Raw genomic sequence first — 21211 nt, 5'->3', positions numbered from 1 at the left:
AGAGGCAGAGGCAGAGGCAGAGGCAGAGGCAGAGGCAGAGGCAGAGGCAGAGGCAGAGGCAAGATCACAAACTAGACAGCCTAGCTTATACCTTGGGACTACCAAGATGTCTTAGCAGTTAAGGGTGCTCTTGCAAAAGACTCAGGTTCAGTTCCCAGCACCCACGTGGTGGCTCACAGCCATCTGTAAGCCCAGTTTCAGGAATATGATGCCCTCCTTCAGTCTCCTTGGGTACCAGGTACCCGTGGTATACATAGAAACATGAGGACAAGACACTCATACACATTAAAAAATATCCAATTTTTTTCCAAAATTTTAATTATCAGCTAAAACAGGGGATGGGAGTTGGGAGAGAGTTAGGCTGCGAAGGACCAGAGAGACAGCTTAATAGGTTAGGGCATTTGCCACCAGGACTGATGATGACCGGAGTTTGATTCTTGAAGTTTACATTGAAAGGAGAGACCAACTTCTGTAAGTTGTCCTCTGACTTCCATACATGTACATACTTGTGCACACACTCACCACCACCACCACCATCACCACCACCACCACCACCACCACCACCAACCACCACAAGAACTATATAAAAGAGAATGCTATGTTTTGATGTGACATTATGAATATAGCCCCAGTCTATCAAACACCGTGGTTTCTAAAATACTCCTTTGAAGGGAGGTGTGTATTCAAAGTGAAGGCCTCCAAGTTCCTGCCCACAACAAGACACTTGCTCTTTGATCAGTCTGCACAGCAGCTGGGCTCAGGGTGACAGACAGGTATCCTGCTTAATCCAGAACAGAACAGTAAATTTGTCACATTGCCAGTGGACAGAGAGAAACCATTGAGGATGTGAGAAAGAGGAAATGGGCTTTGGCACTGAAAACTTTCCCCATAGGAGGAGGGCCGGATCGATACAACTGGTGCCCACGTATGCATTTTAAAACAGTTCAAGAACTGCTGAATACACTTCAAATTTCCTTCTTCTCTTTTCCACTCAGAAATTTTAAGCACTGAAGAAACAAACACAGGCTTATCAGTAGCCAAGGTTTACTGAAAGAGGGTGCAAGCCTGGAACCAGAGTCTGGAAGACAGCTACATAAACAAATCACAGACTCGTCAGTCAAAGGAATGGTATGATTTATCAGTTAAAAGAATGCTCAGAAGCATGTGAGATAGGCTGGAGAGGTTTGAAGGGCTGTGAATTACTCGCATTAATCATCTCTGAAGTGTGCCTGAACCGGACATCTGAAGGCCACCACAGATGCTGGGATATGAAGGTGATCGAGAAAGCCAATCAAGATGGAGGCCACTCCAAGTCAATATTCTCTAGCAGATTTGAAAGGAGCATCCATTATCCTAGCCAAACAATGGCGGTGCTCTCTATACTTTATGCCTAAACAAAATATAAACCATAGAGAAAGCCATGTACAAAGGAGAAGGTTTTAGATCATCACAGACAACTGTAACCAATCATAAAGAGTCCTCCGCCATGCGCCGGGGAAAGAGAGATTGCTTTTCTTCTAAAAGTTCAATCGATTCAGGAAGTGACTCACTCTACGCTCTCCCTGCAGTCAGTCATCTCGTTCTGAGGCAACCCATCCCCAAATGTGGTGCTCTGTATTTTCCTCAAGCCTGTGTTTAATTGCAAGATGTAAATGTCTCTGAAACATAGTCATGATAACAGAAAATGGGACAAAAGCTGTGAGGGACTCCAGGCTTCCCCTGGGGTGCCTTGACATCTCAGTATCGACTTCAGGTCTCTCAAGATGCCCTGGTTTGGGAGCTGCTGAATTTGACATTGATTGCCAGGAGTACCACTCTCCGGTTGCAACATACTGTAGGTCTAACAGTCAGTTCTGCTATGCATCAAATGGGCTGGTTAGCTCACACACATTTAATTAAATGTCAGAAATTGCAACTATGGTCCTGGGAATCCACTGGACACCCAGTGGGTAGGGGGCACCTTGCTGCAATGAGTAGGTTCTAGTGTTTTTGAAGAGCCACTCTCCAGAAAATACAAGCCAGTATTTCATCTAACACCAGCATGTGACAATTGTGTGTTCAGGTGCCAGAGAAAAAAACACCAAATGAGCCCCATCCTCATCAAGAAATATGCTAAGGAACTCAAGCGGCCACTTCCTTAAAGAGGTCTGAGACTGTGGGGCTTGCTCTACACTATTTTTGGACATGATTACTTGTGGCTTCAGAGTGCTCCCCTCTCCCCCTCCTTCCCCTTTCTTTCCCCATCTATTTCCCCTCCCCCTTCCTCCCTCCTTCTTGCCTCCTTGGATGACAGCAGCTTCCCAGCTCATGTCCCTGTCTAGCTCCTTACCTGCTTGTCCTCCTTTTGTGGTAACCTCAGGGCTACTCTAGACCTGCAGAGCCTGTGGCTTAGTCCCCACAGTAGAGCCCAGCATCTCAAATTCTCAGCCTGCTCATCTCCTGGGAAAGGTTGAAAGCAATTTCAGGACAGACAGGAAGAGATTTCCATCTCTGCTACATATGATTGAAGGAGCTCTGAACAGAAGCCCTGAACAGAAGCAAAACTTCATGCTGGAAGGGAATGTTCAAGTATGCCTTGCCAGGTATAAGAAAGACACCTGCCTCTTCCTCATTTGTGGGCACCTATGCTTCGCTCTTAATGAGGCTCATATTTAAACAGCCTTGTAGGTAACTGATTAAAGTAAACCCAAACCCTTTAAAATTGTTTGCTAACAACCTCTACATCCTTCATTCCTCCCAAAGGCACTTGCGCACTGGCAAAAGCACTGTCCCCCTCTCTCGGCATGGAATGTGGCAAGCTATGCCCTTGAGTTCCTTACTGCGGGTGAAGGAAACAGAAGATTCGTTACTCTGCCTTGAGAAGACCTGCTTTAGGGAGCTCTAATCTTAAAGAAAAGTCGAAGTGTATTTGTTCTCTAAAAGGATTAGCTCTTTTTCAGCAGGGTTATCTACCATGTCTAAAGGGTATGCCACGCCAATGCAAATCAGGAATCGTGAAATTTATTAATATCATCACACAAGCTACAGCACAGCTGAAAGAACCCTTAAGCTCAGTGAAGAACAGACAGGGGGAGTTTTTCAGCAGCCTGAATCCTCCAGTTTCAGGGAGCGATCATCTGTACAATGGGTGATCAAAAATGCTTTATCCCAGAGTGGGCTTGGGGGGGGTCTCCCTGTCCTCTTGAGTCCTCCAGAGCCTGACATCAGAGCAGGAGACACAAGACTGTTCTACCTATGTTCTACGCTAGCATTGAAGTCTGCAGTATGACATGTGGGTCCTGGGATGTTCTAAGCTATTTTAACATGGTAAGTGTCTCCTGGCCTTAGAGGCTGAGGACTGATGGCCACATCCTTACTTGAAGCTTCCTGTGGCCTGATCTTGACTGAAGCTCAAGCTGTGGCTTCTTGGACCCCTGTTCATTCTCTTAACCTTGTTTGCCAGCGTCAGCGTTGGTTCTGAGAGCTGTCCAGAAACTTGCTTTGACCGTTTCTTTTCTCATTGTGCTAACCAGAATCACACTGGGTCATGTGTTGCCAAGATCCAGGACTCATGCACCCAGAATTTAGCCTAAGAAGTCTTTGTCAATACCTACACTTTGGAATGGGCTGGCTGCTCCTTCATGCCTGAATATGGCTAACTCGAGTCACTATGTGTAGATCACAGAAATGTCAGGATGTGACTTCAGAGGCTAGATCCTAAAGACATGGTGGTTTCTTGCTTTCTCATGGATCCTGCTTTCTAGGAGGAAGGCAGCTGATGGTCATTGTCTTTCCTTGCCTGTAATAAATAAATAAATAAATAATAAATGATGACCAAAGATAACCTGGGGAGGGAATGGTTTAATTTACTTTCCATCTCAAAGCCCACTGAAAGGAAGTCAAGGCAGGACCCAACACAGAACCCTGGAGGCAGGAACTGAAGCAGAGCCTGTGGAAGGATGCTGCATACTGGCTTTGCTCCCCAAGGCTTGCTCCCCAAGGCTTGCTCAACCTGCTTTTTTATACTACCCAAGACCACCTGCCCAGGGGTAGTGCCTTAACCAGTGAGCTGGGCTCTCCCACATTGACCATTAATCAAGAAAATGCCCTACATACTTGCCACAGGCACTCTGATAGAGGCATCTTCTCAATTGAGTTTCCCCTTTCAGATGACTCTTGGTTTGTGTCAAACTGATAAGATCTAACCAGGACAGCCATCAAGACCTTAGAATGGTGTCTGCATGCAGGAGGCAAGTAAGCAAAGTCACTGTGCATACCCGACATCAGCTTGCCAGCTCTGGAAGGAGACCTTAGAGCCCCACCCCAACCTTCAGCTAAGATGGGATAAATGTGCCAGTCACATTCTAGAATACAGAAAAGGAGAGAAGTGCTGAAGATCACACAAGCACATAGTACCCGGGCATGTGTGCTTCCACGTCTCTCTCTTAAACACTATCTACTTTTTCAATGCTTCTGCTTAAGGCAGAAATGGTATGGTTGTCACAGGTTCTCATGCTTTGCCGTTTGCAATGATGACCACCGTTTACCCAGCTTAGCTACCAGTATTCAGTGCTCATACTTTCTGGGTTTTAAAATTGTAGATTAGCAAGCACAAAGATGGAAGTGCCGAGCTCTATGGACCCATGCACACTTTTTGATGTTCTACGATTCAGGGATGGGATCAAAAATTTGCCTGGATAGTCCTGTGGGTGTTTTTATGGCTTATAGACAAATTCACACCGCTGTCCAAGGAACACACGCATCTTAAGACATGCAAGAATGAAGCACAACACATTTGACAACATAGATGACAACATTGCATTGCTATGTGCCGAGGCTGGACACCCCAGTACAACATCAAATACTACATAAACAGTGCTAAGAAAAGTGAGCAGAAAGAAAGAGACTGTGCTTCATGGTAAAAATGTCTGCTAATCTCGTGTTTGCTTGATCTCATGTTGTATTTGTGTATTGTGTGCATGTGTGTCCACATGTGTGGGTAGGTGTATGTACCTACCTATTTGTGCACATGTGGAACCCAGAGGTCAGTGTCAGGAGTCTTCCTCTAGCACTTTCCACTTGTTTTTAGCTCGCATTTATTTCTGTATTATGTATATAATAAATTGCATTATCTACTTTTGCATACCTGTGTATGTGTGTGAGGCTTCAAGGCCAGAGGACAACTTAAGAGAGTCAGTTCTCATCCTCCCCCTTGTGGCGCCCAGGATTGAACTAAGATTAGCAGCTTTGGCATCGAGCACCTTGTGGTTTGAGTGAGAATATCCCTCATAGGCTCATATGTTTGAATGCTTGGTTCCTAGTTGCTGGGCTCTTATGGAAGGATTAGGAGGTGGAGGTGTGGCTTCATTGAGGAAAGTGTGTCACTGGGGGTGGCTGGGGTTTCAAAAGCTCATACCAGACACAGTCTCTTTCTACCTCATGCTTGTGGATAAGATGCAAGCTCTCAGCTACTGCTCCAGCACTCTGCCACGCATGCATGCCTGCTACCATGTTTCCCACCATGATGAGCATGGACTAACCTTCCCAATTAAATGCTTTCTTTTGTAAGTTGCCTTGGTCATGGTATCACTTCACAGCAATTGAATAGTATGTAAGAAATACCTCTACCCAATGATCTGTCCTACTGGGCTTCCCATTTATGTTTCAGAAACAGGGTCTCTCACTAAACCTGGAGCTCTCAAATTAGCCTAGAGAGACCAGGATAGCAAGACCCAATGACCATCCTGTTTCATCTCCTTGCATTGGGGTTACAGACACATGCTGCCATGTTTGGCTTCTTACATAGATGATGGGGATTTGAACTCAGGCCCTCATGCTTGCAGAGAAAGCACTTTAGGCACTGTGCCTCTCTCAGTCCTCCTTAGCTCATGTCTTATCCTACTTCCCTATCCTTCCTATTGAAAGCAGCCATGCTCATATTCCTATAACTGTCTCCACAGACGGCACAAACAAAGTTGAAAGTCTGTCCTCACATGCTCTTTTAATTTGTGCAGACACTCAGTTTTCAAAGACATCTTCTGCCTGACACCGCGACTAAATCTATTTTCACGCATCTTGACACAGTGTTTAAACTCCACCCAAATGTGCCTTGTACTCGTTATGGGTGTTTTCCAGTGTAAGCTTCCTACAGGGAAGTCCCCTCCTGGAGCCAGACCTAACACTGACCTGACTGCTGGATACATGTTGATCCTATGGGGGAATTCATCAAAAATCAGGCAATGGGAAACAAAGGCAAGCAATTGGGGCCCCTTCTGAATGTTTACCTCAGATTCCAGATCATCTGAGATCCTGCAGAGAAACAGAAACATAAGTTGTGTGTGATATGGACCCTCTGTGAAAGGAATATGGAGAGGCTGGGAAAATGGCTTAGGTTAAACTATTGGCCACACAAGCATGGAGAAGTGAGCTTGAGCCACAAAACGTTTGTAAAAATCAGGAGGTGGTAAACTACGATTGTAAAGCCAGTGCTGAGGAGACAGGAGGATTCTGGGATTACTCTGGCCAGTCAGTCTGACCAAAGCAGGGAATTCTGGGTCAACTGACACACCCTGCCTCAAAAAATTTTGAGGAATAATACTTGACATTGTCCTTTGACCACACACACACACAAAACACACACACACACACAAAACACACACACACACAAACACACACACTCACACACACACACGTACACACACTCACTCACACACACACATACACGCACACACACACCACACACAGACACACACACACACACTCACACGCAGACATACACACACGCAAAACTCTCCATGGATCCCTAAAATGAATTTAAAATGATTTTCAAATCAGAAGCTGATTGGCGAAACCTTTCATAATTGGGATTCTCCCTGACTCCTAGCAGGGAGCTAAAGATAGCTTTGCTTCCTGAGGTCTAAGTCAGGGTGTTTCCACCATGCCGCTGCACTGTGCCCCTAGGTGGTGCCCAGTTCCAGGAAGGCCACCTGCTCTGCCCTCCACATAGGGTAAGGCCATCCCTGGCACTAGACAACAACAGGGAGAAAACACTAGGGATTTTGGGGCTTTGCCATTACTCATGCCAAAGGAATGGCATGCCATTCCAGCCAGCTCAAGGACCCACTCTCCAGGCCTCTGCCCCAGGGCAGGGGTGCTGGAAGGGAAAGCTACCAAAGGTTCCAGGCAGCCGCAGCTGCCCATAGAGCTGCTGGCTCAGGGTCAGCACATTCACTTGGCCAACTCCAGTGTCCTCAGCTAGAGGCTAAGAAGCCCTAGCTGTGAAGTTCTGAGTGGTGAAGCAGAGATGGAATAGTTGGGGGATGTGGGGAGAAGGTGGGGAGGGGAACCAGGACAAGTGGCTATTGGGGAAACCACCCACCTTGCCACCTGCTTTTGTCTCCTCTACAGGTGACAGGGAGAAACAGTGATCAGGAATACAGATCTCTGATGGCAAAGTGGAGCTCTTTAAAAGCAAACCCAAGGCAGTCTTACCATGTGTGGCAGAGATAGTCTAGGGGCAGAGTTGGTACAACTACCCAGCCAAAATGCCAGAGATGGACCCTAATGAACAGTGCAGCTCCCACAACACACAGAAAAAAAAAGAAATCAGGGTACCTGGAAAGAGAGACCTCAGGTCCATGCGGATGGCCAAGGGCTTCAACATAGCCAGCTCTTTCCTACAGGAGGTTGCAAAGCAGGGCTGAGCTCCACAGAGCTAGCCACTTAGGGGACAGAATTTCATGGCATCCCAGAGGGCAGACAGGTGTGACAGCTAGACTCCACATCAAATGAGGACAGCAGCACGTGTTGAGATTCCCACGGGAGCTTTTGTGAAGCCTGCAACTTCCCCTCCTTCTTGTGAAAATCCACAGCGCATGCCAGGACACAGGGAAACACCCTGGAGACTCGAATGAACAACTCAACAGACATTTTCAGTCTGAATTTTTAAAATGACACGAAACCATAGGAAAAATAAGCACATCTCACTACACGGGGGCTCCTTTGGCAACGTACAGATGGAGGACGGGTACAGTCCTCTGGCCACACTGTCATCTCCAGAGGCCTCACTCTGGGTTTAGCTCCCCCAGGTCTGAGGGCAGTTCCCTGTGTCCCCCCACCCCCCTGCCACTGTATTGGTGAACCACACCACCTGAGGAGAATGCAGACTGTGGGGTGTCCTGTGGGAGCCATCTATCATCTGCTCTCACTCCACTGCTGTGGGCTGTGAGTGTAGCCCCTGAAGGGTCAACTGCCAGTGGGTAAAGGACATGGTTTGGGTGGGGTTGATTCCATTCCTGACCACAAGGAGGACATGTGAGCCTTGAAAATATCAGAAAAATGTCAGTTAGCCCTGCACATAGAGGAAACTTTGAAGAGGGCCCACAGTCCCCCCAGCCTGGTCTTTCAGAGCAAGAAGTCTCTCATTGGGGTTAGTCTAGATTCAATTGTAGGTCGACTTTCTATTGGGATATGCTGTCTCCTTCTATAGGGGGGTCTGAGTGGGAGTCTGCTGGAGACCACTGTGACACCAGGGACTGAGGTGAGAGGCTACAGGGCCTGGACGGCCCTGTGTGGGCTTAGGCCCTGCTGTTTCTGAGCTCTCAGCTCCCTCAGCCAGTGAGTGAGCCTGATCATGACCTGCGAGGAACTTGGCCAGATTTCACCTCTCACCTGCCTTGGCACTCTGACATAAAGCTGGTGACAGACTCTGGTTCTAAATAGTCAGATGAGACTGTTGGGCAAACCTCTCATAAGGGTAGGAGGTGACTTCATTTGTCGGTTGCCTGAAAAGGCTTGCACAGAAAATGTGCTTCTCATTATGTTAGGACATCTGTGGAAGGAGAGTGGGGAACAAAAGGGCAACTGTCTTTCCTTTTCTATTTGAAGGCAACACCTTTCTGGGCTGGTTCTTCGTGTGTGATGTGAGTTCTAACACAGGAGTACAAAGGAGCCCTCACTCTCCCAGAAGCTGAGGTGACATCACACACCTGCCTGCTGAGGCTAAGGCCCAGGAGAGAAGGCAGCTGCCTGCTATTCTTGGGGATAGACCTCCCCACGTGGCACTTTGTCCTGGTCCTCACTTAGCCAGACTTGGGGTTCACTTCTTGCTCCCCAAATTCTTGTCTGGGTAGAGCAGAGGGAGGTACTTGCCCACGTGGACAGTCCCACCTCTACTAGGTCTCTGGGAACCTGACTTTGAGGCTGAGGAACAGAACCAACAGATTGCACCTTAAATGAGACCCCAGCAGAGATTCCACACAGAGGCAGAGCAGTCAAGGCCAGGATCTCTCTTTCCAGGGGCTCCTGGACTCCTGCAGGGAGTTTCTTGCTCTAACCATTGCATCCTAACCTAGTTACTAGAAACTAGTCACTCCATTGTCAGTATGCCCTCTAAGCCCATTACAGTTGAACAGTCAAGCATTCTAGCGATGAGCTCAGAGCAGTTACCCTGGCATTGCCACTCTCCCCACCTTCCAGGTTAAAAAGCCAATCGGTAAATTGAGCCTGCCCGCTCCAGCTTCCACGACCCTTAAGCCACGACCCTTAAGCCATAAGGAAAGGACGCCACTGTTTCAGCAGCTATCAATCCCTGTTACCCTGCAAATGGAAAAGAAGCTGAGGCTAAGCAAAGTCGCTGGGATCCATCTCATCGATTTCTGCCCAACGCAACCCTATCCATTCAGGATGTGCATTTGAATAAAACAAACAATAAATCATTTGCCAAACAAAGCCCACTGTGCTTGAGACACACACCCAGGCTGCTGTCGAGACTCCTCCTGGAGGCAATATGCTGCGTAGAAAATATCCCCCGGGGAATAGGCTGAGCATCACTTAAGCAGAACAGAGCAGATAGAGGGTGGATACAGAGCTTGAATCCCCAGGATCCCACCTTCAGGTCCTGCTCAAGGATGGACCTCAGTTTGCCTCAGCTGGACACAGGTTGGGCCTCATTTTCTTAGGCCCAGCAGCTTCAGGTTCAGGAAGCAAGGGGTGAGGGATCAGTCTACCCAGCTCAGAATGGGGAGGCAGACATTGAATTCCTGATTCCTGAAGTGTACCACAGGGTCTCAGGTAAGACTTATTTTTCTTAACTGCCTCTGGTGTCATGCCCCACCTCTAAATAGGGAGATGAAACACACTGCAGCCTAGACGGAGGAAGGCAGGAGGTAACTTCAGCTGTTGGCAAACAGAAAGACTCGTACAGAAAGATCTATTTCTGGTGAGGTTAAAATACATGAGGAAAGTCACTGAGAAAATAACTAGAGAGTGTTTTTTTTTTTTTTTTCTCCTTTTACTTGGTAATGACGACTTTTGGGGGCTGCTTCATTAACATGCAATGAATTCAAACTCATATACACACATGCCAGGCTATGTCTGTGGTTCTGACCTAGAGACTACCCTGTGTGGATGGGCAGGCACTTGGGTCAGGGTGGTCTGGGAGAGCAAGGAATGAAGAAGAACCTAGAGGCATCAGTGCTGACCACCATGACTTTGGACAAAGGGGCCTTCAGAGAGCTTCCAGTCTCCTGGGCCTGCATTTCTCTATTTGGTCAGTTCTTGGGAAATGTACACTCATGCTCATACCACAGGCCAAAACCTCTTCTCGTGGGCTTCCTCCTTCTCCTGCTGGGATTGTGTCTCTTTTCCAGGACCTGCAAGGTGAGACCAGGCAGGGTGTTGTGAGCGCCGTGACACCCTCCTTTATGCCTTTCTGGGAGGTCTCATTCTTACTACACAGATTTCCTCCAGTTTTAAAGGAAACTTAAAATGTGGGCTCCTGTATAGGCTGAGGTCCTTGGATGAAAGTCATGGATGCTAGGGCAAACGAAAATTCCAGGTTTGTCCCCCAGAGAGGTCAAAGTTCACCACTAGAAACTTTATGGGCCTATTCATAGCAGCTTTGCCTGTAGAAGCAGGCAGACACCGCAACTCTGAGGAGCCTATAATGTGTCTCTGATTAGACAAGTTTTGCTGAATCTTAATAAGATGAACAGGTTAGCCCAAAGAGGCAGTTTTTAATTAAAAGCTCTTTGCTTCTGTTGAACAGACCCAACCCCCATGTAGGAGAGTCAAGTGCTTGTACTGCGCACCCCACATCCCACATCCTGGCCTCATCCTTGGCCTCTGAGCCAGCATCTGCTCCAGGGAACCCAGTCACGGTGGCCAGAACCTCTAGGCCTTGGTTCGTAGGGTACCTCTGACTGGTGTCATGACATAGCCTGAAGGCTCAGTCTCCCTAAACTAACCTCTGCTCAGGGTCACACCTACAGCTGTCAGCTCTTTCCTTAGTCTCCAGCCACACCACAAACATAAGCCAACACAGTCAACCTTTTAAAACCACGCACGGCAAGTGCTTCACTTACTGAGTTATCAACCTCATCCCCAAATTCCCAGGTTTCATGATAGGGGAGGGGACACTCAAGACTCTCAAACCTATGGAAAGCAGTTCGTAAACACGTGTTTCTACAGAAGGAGCTGCCAGCGTGCCTCAGAATCTCCAAGGGAGGCACTGGTCCCTCAGGCAGGTCCAGACTCTTGTGTCCCTGTGATGGCTGAGCCCCCAAGCACTGTCTTTTCCTAGTCCTCTCTGACCCTGCTCCAGCTAGCTGCATCTAGACACCTGCTGTTCCCCAGGCAGGAGAGCCCACTTCCCGCTGCGAGGCGAGCTTACAGAAGCCTCTCGGTCTGAAGTACTTCAGTGCTGTTGGCTGCCAAGAAAACGTTCACACCCAAGCCTGCCCTCCTCAGTGAAGCCCTTTCAGTTCTCCACAAGCCCATTCCACCTGTTCTGCCCCACCTCTGCATTGGATCACCCCTATGCCTCTCTTGGGGTGGACTTTCCTTATCCCTGAGGACCTGGGACACCCATAGGACAGTCACCGTCATAAATGCAGTGCTATGCATGTGTGTGCATAGTACTAAGAATTCAATACAGATTTAAGCATTCTACTTGCCTCTTCTTACAGACCATCAAACACTGCTAGCATTTTGGGGGGAAACTCAGAAAGAGCCTTTGAAATATTTCTAGATTGCTAAGAATAGCCCTAACTCCCCTCAGCACAATACAAAATTATTAAGTTTCTGATTCTTGCACTTTTATATTATATTTGAGCCCAAGTTGGAACTTTGCTTTTAAAAAAATGTTTAAATGAGTAGCTGATGACGTCACCCACAGAGGACCGCTATGTTAAAGCCTGTTATGTGGGCAGAAAGAAATGTATTGGTCAAGAGCCACTAGGAGCTCAGGCGAAGAACACTAAGTCAACAGAGGCTGGAAGTTAAGGCCAGAGTGACTGGCTGTGTCAGAGCACCCCCATCTCGCACTTAAGCGTCTTCTGTTTGTGTAGGCTGCTTTTAGGTCCAGCGAAACCACTCAAGGAGGAAAGCAGTCGGGAACAAGGATTCCTTCCATTTGTAACAATGCAGGATAATGTGGCTGGAGACCGGGATGGTTTTTTTGTTTTTTGTTTTATCGGTGAATGGCACAGTACAACCAGGACTATGGAGGAGTTTTATCTACACAGCTAAATATTTTATGCTCTTTGAGAGAACATTTGCAAGCTTTGTGTTCATTAAAGGAAGTACCCTACAGCAACGATTTGCTGGCCCAGACTGAGCGTCTGCGCACCCTTGAACGAAACAGAAAGGACGTATACCTTCTGGCTGCTTATTAAATCACACTGACTGCCTTCCCTGTAACTGGGAGAGAGCTTCTCTGTCAGAGGACTAAGGTGCTTGGGTCTGGATTCTATACCTGACGCAACCATGTGCCACCATTCTTTCTAGAACTGATTCAGGCAAGGCCCTCACTCCTATCTTCTGCTCAGGTGTGCCCAAGATATAAGACTCCACACTCCCTCTGAAAGAGCATGTGCCAGAAGGAGAACCAGCAGCTTGGTGGCAGCAAGTCTAGCTCACTCCTTCATTGCCTACAGCAACTGCTTCCCTCTTTTCCTCTCTCCTCCCTGTTTGTAGGAGATCATGATGCAGGGACAATGGGGCAAAGGGAGAAAGACTGGAGAGGAACTTGCATAAGAAATGCTCTCAGCTGGACTTGTTCCCTGAGGGGGGACACCTTGGGTCTCTAAGGGACCTGGAAAGCAGTCTAGGGCATTCTGTAGAAGGAAGGAAGCACTTTATCCATGGAGGAAGCTAGAGGCTTTCCCACTTCCAATGACCCATCCCTTCTTCCCTCAAAACAACTAGCCTGTGATCCACAGTATTTTCGAGAACACATGACCGATATGGAACTGTTACAATCGTCCTCCACATGTGCGTTTGACCCTTTTGGGGGACAAGTGACCCTTTCGAAGAGATATTACCTAATACAATTGAAAAACACAGATATTTACATAAAGATTCCCAAGCTGTAAAGTAGCAATGAAAATAATTTTAGGGTTGGAGGTCACCACACACAAGATGAGGAACTATATTAAAGGACCACAATATTGGGAAGGTTGGGAAGCACTGGGCTAGAGCAAGGGCAGCTGTAGGAAATTATGCCATGAGAAAATGGCCTGCTGGTATCCTCAAAGCCATAGCAGAGCCCCTGGCCGTGTCTGCCTGCATGGATGTGCCCTTCCCTACCCACAGGAAAGTGGACTGCCTCCAAGACTCGAAGATCAGTGTCTGCTTCACCAAGCCCTCCTGATGGGTGGAAGTCCACCTGTGTGGGGAATCCTAACAACAGAACTAAAGAAAATCTGGTTCCCATGATGGGAATTTCAGACAGATGGGTGGAGGTAAAGAGGGATGCCTCCAGGCCAGGCATCAAATCCTGCAGGTGGCTGTCCAGCTTTGAGGCTGGTCTCTTTGAGCTGGAGAAGAAAGGAAAGTCAACGCTGGCAGAGTTTCACAAGATACCCATGGCAGATAGAGCTCCCCACTTCCAGGCCCCACAGAGGGGGGCATCTTGCTCTTGGGATAGCACTTAGGTTTGTTGGCCTTGAGTCAAGGTCAGGGCCTTGTGTACGGAGAGCACGCGGCCCTCAGAGGAAACTGCTTAGAGGCTGGCTTGGGAGACACAGCCCGAAAACTCCAGGTCCTTGGAGTGGGAGACAAAATAAAATGACACATTCTAAAGCCCACTTGTTATAATATACTGCAATCAAGCGTCTATCCAAACAAGAGTCCAGAAAGCTAGTAGAGGGAAAAAATGGAACTAATTTTCTTCTTCAGTACAAATGGTGACTAATGTCCAGCTGGAAGTATCCAAATAGATCCAAGTCCTAACAAAAATGATATCAGTTTCTTGACTAGAAACCCAGCACCTGCCCCAAGGACATCGTGACAGAGACTTGGACATTCTCAAGCTCTTGGTTCAAATGAGGAGACCCCTGAGTGATCTGTAAGCAAGTCTTTGCTCTTTGTCGCCTCACCTCTGATGCACCAGAACCTTTGTATCTAGGTCCATCTCCTTCCTGTTGTAAAGACTAGAATCACTGGGCTGTGGAGATGGCTCCGTAGATGCTTGCCGTATGAGTAAAAGTACCTGGGTTCAGATCCCCCACACTCATGTACAAAGCCAAGTGTGGCGCCATGTACCTGCAACCCAAACACTGGGATAGAGAGAGACAAGGGGATCGGGATCCTTGGGTCTCCCTAGCCCATCAATCCAGACAAAACAGTGAGCTCCAGGCCAGTGAGAGGCCCTGGCTCAATACACAAGATGGAGAGGGCTAGAGAGATGGCTCAGTGGCTAAGAGCACTTGCTGCTCTTGTAGAAACCTGAGTTCCATCCCCAGCACTCATTTGGCAGCGTACAACCACCTTTAACTCCGGTTCCAGAGGATCTGACTCCAGTGGGTATGAGGCAAGTATGCAGTGTGCACACAACAAATATGTAGGCAAAATACTCATAAACATAGTATAAAATAAACATCTTTTTAAACGAAGAGGGAGGAACTACACCAGACACCTTCGAACCTGTGACGAGGGCATAATGTGGGTAAGTATTCCTGTGAGTTTGCACATGTGAGCATACACACACACACACACACACACACACACACACACACACACACATGGGAGGGGTGGGGGAGAGAAAGAGACAGGGTAGAAGAATCACACCTGCTCAGGCTCATACCAGAGGATCACATCTTTCCGACATCATCATCCACCTCAAAGTGCTTGCCCAGAGCCCCAGTTTGTACCATCTCCCTCAGGAAACAAAGACCTGTCTGTTCTATTGGTGGCTCTGTTCCAGGCAGGGTGACATGGCTGAAGAGCCCTCTGTACTTGGCCTCCTATATCGTTCCTGCACAGACTCCCACACCACTGCCTCCGCTCCCTTTGCCCATGCGTTCCTTCTCTTCACACACCAAACATCCTCAGTCCCAGGAACCCTGTAATAGTCTGACCGTCCCTGAGCAGATGCAGAATCACACATCTGCAGCAGGAGCTTGTGGCCAAACTATTCTCCCTACACTGAACCATCTAAGGGATCAGAGTGTGCTGCCCACACTCAGACCAGATGCCCAAACAAACTCCCCAATCAATATGCCACTCTTCACTCCAGTCTACAACACTCAAACATCTGACTACAGCCCAGCACAGCTAAGGACCAATTTTTAATTGAGTTTCTTTCCTCTTGATGGAGTTTCTATCTGTTTGAGGAGAGAGAGAGAGAGAGAGAGAGAGAGAGAGAGAGAGAGAGAGAGAGAGAGAGAGAGAGAAAGACTCCCTATTGTTATCAATACTTGATACCAATTCTGTGACAAGCTAGATTAAATGCACTCTTGGTTGTATTTAAAATGATTTTGAAATAGGTGACCATTCTTTAAACCTACTTTATATGGCCTCCTCTTCATTGGGAATCAATATAAAAGGATATATTAATTTGTTTTTCTGAATTACGTGGCTAAGAGTTTTTATTGGTTTTTTTTTTTTTTTTTTTTGTTTCATAAGCCTCACCAAACCCTTTGAAGTATTCATTTATGTAGCTGAAAGAAAGAAACCCATATTTCTGGCAGAGAGCCAGACACAGTGAGTACAGAGGCCGTGAACCACATCAAAAGTCCCTGTGTAGCACACCTGGATAGGGCGGACCCCAACTGGTGAGATTTGTGGAACAGCAACAGGACCTGAGAAAAGAAAAATGGGGCTAGGCAGGTAATTCCCCAAGGAGGACCTTCCCAGCCTGCATCCAGCATCAGCTCCCACCATCTGCCTCTCCTGGAGAATTGGAAACATTGTATATTCCTATCACCTTAGGCGTGGTTTATACAATCCAGCCATCTGGAGGGCAGGTGGAATCTAATCAGAGAGCCCCCAGAGCAGTGGTTCTCAACCTTCCTAATGCTGTGACCTTTTTCTATAGTTTCTCATATTGTAATGACTGCCTACCATAAAATTATTCTGTTGCTACTTCATAACTATAGTTTTGCTACTGTTATGAATTGTAATGTAAGTATCTGATATAAAGGATATCTGATATGCAACTGGAAAGGGGCCACAACCCACAGGTTGAGAACCACTGCCCTAGCACCTGGAGAGGTTCAGAGATTTTCCAGAGCTGCCCTATTCTCTGGAGGAGAACAGTTAAGCCCAGAGCATTTGGGAGCCATCCACAGCTTCATTGTTCTATATTAATGGTTGCAAAGCTGACCTTATGCCCCAATTCTGCATGCTTCCTTCTGGGCTACGCTGCCTCTTGGTGCTACAGTTACCTCGTTTCTGCCTGGCTTCACACCCAGCCTAGTTTAATTCAGGCCACAAGCCCAAGTTAATGTCTACAGCAAGTTGTAGTTTTGCCTCACGGATCACTAACACCAGAGTCAGTGGTGCACGATGAGGAATGACTTCACTCCTGGTGCACCATAAGTGACAGCATTATGAGATTAAATAGCTAAGTTATGCAAAATTTACATAATAGCTCAGCTCATTGTGAAAAAATTAAAGTTGCCTAATAATATGCCACGTCATATTGATCCCAACTATTCTTTCAGGTTGCACACAAAGAAAGACTCTATCCACTATCATGATTTTGTTCACTTGCTGGACAACCTGAAGAGCCATTTCTCAGATACCATCTACCTTTTCAGAAACAGTGTCGCTTGTTGACATGACTCACCAAATAGACTAGACTATCAAATCCAGCAAGTCGCAGAGATACTCCTGTTTCTGCCTCCCCAGAGCTGGGGTTACAAGTGTCCAGCCCACACCTGGCATGTTTTATGTATGTTCTTGGTCTTGAACTTGGGTCCTCTTGCTTATTAGGCAAGCACTTTTCTCACTGAGCCATCTCCCGGGTCCCATGTTGGTTTTTACCATGTATGCTGCATATAGCCTTTGGTATGTTAGGAAACAGACCTCCTTTCCTGGGTGTTGATCACATGCTTTCTAATGTATATGCATCCCCTGACCCCATCTCTGTAGCCATACAAAGTCGTGACGAGCATTCCACTCCTGAGGAGTAAGCATCATTGTCTGAATTTAAGTCATTTTAAACAAGACCATCCCAGAGGCAGGATTCGAATCCAAGTCTAAACCTAACAAAGTCCAAGGTCTCAGAGACATTCCCTGTCTTGTGGAAGAGCTGAACTGTTAAAACAGATCAACTATTACCCTAAAATAGACTTGAACAAGTACTTCAGAATAGGGCCAAATGTCCGTCCATAGAACCAAGAGGAAAAGAAAACACTCTCTGGCAGAGGGTCCACAGAGGCTTTAGGAAGGCTAAATCACTTGATAACAGGCTCCATGTCTTATAGTCTAGAGAGTTGGGGGCCTGCGGGGAGACCAGGCCACAGCACTATTTGCTAGGAAACAGCAAGCCAAGGATGACCTACATTGCACAGGGCCTTCTCAAGTGACTCTCAGGGGCTAAGAGGCCCGACTCTCCTCTAACAGCCCCATTCCCTTCTGTTTTGGAGCAGAGCCTTCCCAGGTGAGACCCAAACACCATGAATAAGAAAATGCATCAGTGAGGGAAGAGAACTCCTGTAGTTCCTGTTCCCCTACTGCCCCCAAACCTGCCTCCTTGGGGAATCCTGTAGGGTCTCTTTGATTTAGTGTCCCCTTAAGAACTGGCCCTGTATCTCCTTTATGGTTTGTCTCCTCTTTCCATGATCCAGTACGTCATCAATATACACTGCAACAGACATCTGTGGAAAGCACAGAAGCTCTTTCACACAAACACACATGCTCCAGAGAGCCCTGCACATAAGCACACATGCACATAAGCACACATGTTCCAGAGAGCCCTACTTCATCACCAGTTAGTTTCTCCACCCAACAGCAGCCAGCAAGAGACTGCTTCCAAGCGCTGAGCTCACAGTCCCGTCCTAACCTAAGCCCCTGTTCAGTATCCCTTTTAGATGCAGAAAGGAGGCTAGTGCATTCAGAAGGGTGAAGAAAGCATTGAGACAAGTTAGGTGAGTGTGTGGCGTGGGGGACAATGAAGGCACACCTTTGATTTGGGACATGTTAGCGGTAAGGTTGTTGCCCTGGAAGAAAATACCAGGTGCACTGCAGAACATGCCCTCAGCCTACCAATTTGTCTCTGACTAGCAGGGGCGTGGTTTCAATAAATGTCCTCAGAGATGGAGCCGTGAGGACCAATGAGGGACAATCAGGCACAGAAGCACAACGTGACCTACTGTAATGGCCTTTCCCACACTTTTCCTGCACTTCCTCGCTGTGAAAGGATTTGCACGCAGGAATGCCTAGCGCTGAGGAGATCACTCTCAGGATAGTTTCAAGGGCAGAGTTTCAAGTCTCCCCCCAGGCCATCTCTGAAGTGGCACGACTGCTGACCCAGGAGCTCTGCTGGGCCAACTTTGCCTCCACGGCAGAGACAAATGCGTTTCCAGGCTGGGAACCAATGGCCAGCCCTGTTCTAACCTTGTGACCAGATAGGGGCTCCAGGAAGCATTCAAGGACAACAGCTCCCTTACTGAAACTTCAGGGCTGGTTTGCCTGAGAGGTTCTGCATTATCAGATCCAGTTTGTCCAACGACCTGGCCTTTTAGTAAGACAAGCAATGCTACCAACTTCCGAACCAGAAAACACTTGGGTTGTGTGGATGATGGGCCACAGGCAGCGTTGACCCCAAGAAACTAGGACCTGGGCCCAAACCTGGCATTCAGGAGACAGACAGCCTCTCCCTGACAATGTGGACCCACCTTTTAGGCTAACCAACACCTGGCCTTTTGTTTCCCCAAGACCTTGAACTTGCACTGAGAGACCCAGCCTTTTGTCTATGTCCTGAAAGCTGAGGGACCTTGGCAGCCACCAGCAACCTACTGTTTCATGCCCCCTTTGGCTTAGTCCCTCAGCTTTGGAAAAACATTCCCACCCCCATTCCTGAGCTCCACTTTAGCTAAGCATAGGCTTTTTACATTGTAGGAAAATAAATGCATAAACATTGTTGCAAAGGTGTCCAGGCACCTTGGGTCACGAGGCACTTAGGTGCAAGGACATTACTGACTGGGCAAGAGACACAATCATTTCTAGAACACATGAGCACCCTTTGCTGGTCTTCCTTCAAACTCTCTGACACAGTCAAGGCTCCATTTTCTTCCTGTAGTTTCTGAGGTTCCGACACTTACGGAGTCGTCATAACTCAATATAAACCTGCAGGCATCACGCTCTAACCTCTCTAGAACAATACTTCATGACTGAAAGGAAATTAGGTCAGGTCCAGTCCTTAGTCCTCAGGCTTGGCTCTACCTCATCACCCTGTGGGTCTCCAAGCCTTTCCCAGATGGTCCCAGGAAACACCAAGATGGGTACCGCTGGCCTTTGGCTTCAGGACCTCCTCAGGTCCCCCTACGGACTGCAATTCCTGGCGTCAGACCTGAGCTACCTGCCGGGTTCCACCTTGACCCTGAATCCCAACTGATGCCTGCCTGGGAAGGCACCGGGCCCTAGACCGGGCGCCAGCATCCCCGCAGCGCCCCCCGCTGAGCCGGGAGTTGGCGCAACTCGAGTCACTTTCTGGAAAAGCTCCAGTCTCAAGCCCTGCGTGCGCAGCCCCCAACCCAACACACCGGTTGGAACCCCCTCCCGTTTCCACTGCGTTCACACACGTCCCCAGGTTGTTGTCCTCTTCCCACGGTCGCCACCCACAGACACACGCCCTCTGTGTAGCTGTTCACTGAGAGAACTGCCGAGGTGGTAGCCAAGTTCGGACCGCGTCTCGGGCAGGTAGCTGGGGTCGCAGGGTCTCCAGTCGCTAGCATCCTGTACACTAGGAGGATGGCAAGGACCTGGCTTGGACGCAGCTCCCGTACAACAACCCGTCCCTCCCAGGCAGCGGTCCAGGATATTCCGGTCTGCTCAATGTGCACGGGGAGCACGGCCACCTCCGGACGTACTGCCACCCGCCCTCACCGCGCCACTCACCTCCCAGGGACCGGTGCTGTAGCGCCGGTCGCTCCGCCGCGGCGACTCCGCATCTCCCGGGCGCCCGCCCGCCGCGCTCCGCTCCGGGGCGTCCGCTGTCCCCGCCGGCGCGAGGGAGGGTCGTGGGGACGCGCGTAGGCAGTGAGGTACCTACGCCGCCGGTGACTTCTCCCGCAGCCCGCAGCCCGTAGCCCGTAGCCTGTAGCCCGCAGCCCGTAACCCGCAGCCGGCAGCCCTCAGCCCTACAGGAGAGCAGGAAATCTGTCTGGCCCGGTCCGGCCGCCTCCAGCTCTGGGCTAGGGCTCCGGCTCCGGCTCCAGCTCCGCGGCGGGGGCGGGGCCGTGGAGCTGCGAGGGGCGACGGCGACGCCTGGTGCCTGGCTCTGGGAGCGCACCGCGGGCGCTCACCCTCCTGGAGCTTTGGCCTTTACACTGGGAGGATGCAGGAACATGCCCTCTCTGGGGAGCCTCTCTCCTGGCACTCTGACTGGACACTCTATCGGGGAGGGTCCTAAAAGGTGATGGCACTCAGACGAGCCATAAAGAAAACTCAACGTCCCTTCTATTTAGCCTTAGCTCTGGACACCACAAAGTAGTGTGGCACTTTAGGTTTCGCAACTGGTAAAGCAGGGCTGGGACCAGTGGTAACAGCCCTGCTTCAGAGAAGTCGGCAGAGCTGAGAAATGTTAGACACTCCCTCCCAGAAAAAGAGTGTGCGGGCGCCCCATGGTGGGTGCTGGGGGTATACAATTAGTAAGAAATGTCTGGCAAAATTAAACACACATGGAGCAGAGCAGGGACCAGCCAGATCTGCTGCTCTGGGGACTTATTTCGTAGTGCTTTAGTTTGGACTATAAACGAAGTCCAGCTTGACACAACTTTGAATT

General features: G+C 48.7%; 1 protein-coding gene across 2 annotated transcripts in view; it reads right to left on the bottom strand.

The window, feature by feature from the left end:
• Positions 1 to 20968, bottom strand: part of Ptpre (protein tyrosine phosphatase receptor type E) — a 150374-nt gene extending 129406 nt beyond the window's left edge. The window contains exon 1 of one of the 2 annotated variants that reach the window (XM_021166288.2): positions 20326 to 20968. Coding sequence is in view for 1 of the 2 variants with exons in the window: in XM_029479487.1 (XP_029335347.1) it covers positions 20326 to 20378 (53 nt within the window). In the remaining variant the exon portion in view is untranslated. The remainder of the gene's footprint in view (positions 1 to 20325) is intronic. The other variant, XM_029479487.1, reaches the window with a different exon arrangement.
• Between the last annotated feature and the right edge of the window lie 243 nt (positions 20969 to 21211).

The sequence above is a fragment of the Mus caroli genome, chromosome 7 (assembly GCF_900094665.2).
Source record: "Mus caroli chromosome 7, CAROLI_EIJ_v1.1, whole genome shotgun sequence".
In the NCBI taxonomy this organism is placed as follows: domain Eukaryota; kingdom Metazoa; phylum Chordata; class Mammalia; order Rodentia; family Muridae; genus Mus; species Mus caroli.
This window is presented reverse-complemented; position numbering and strand designations above follow the sequence as displayed.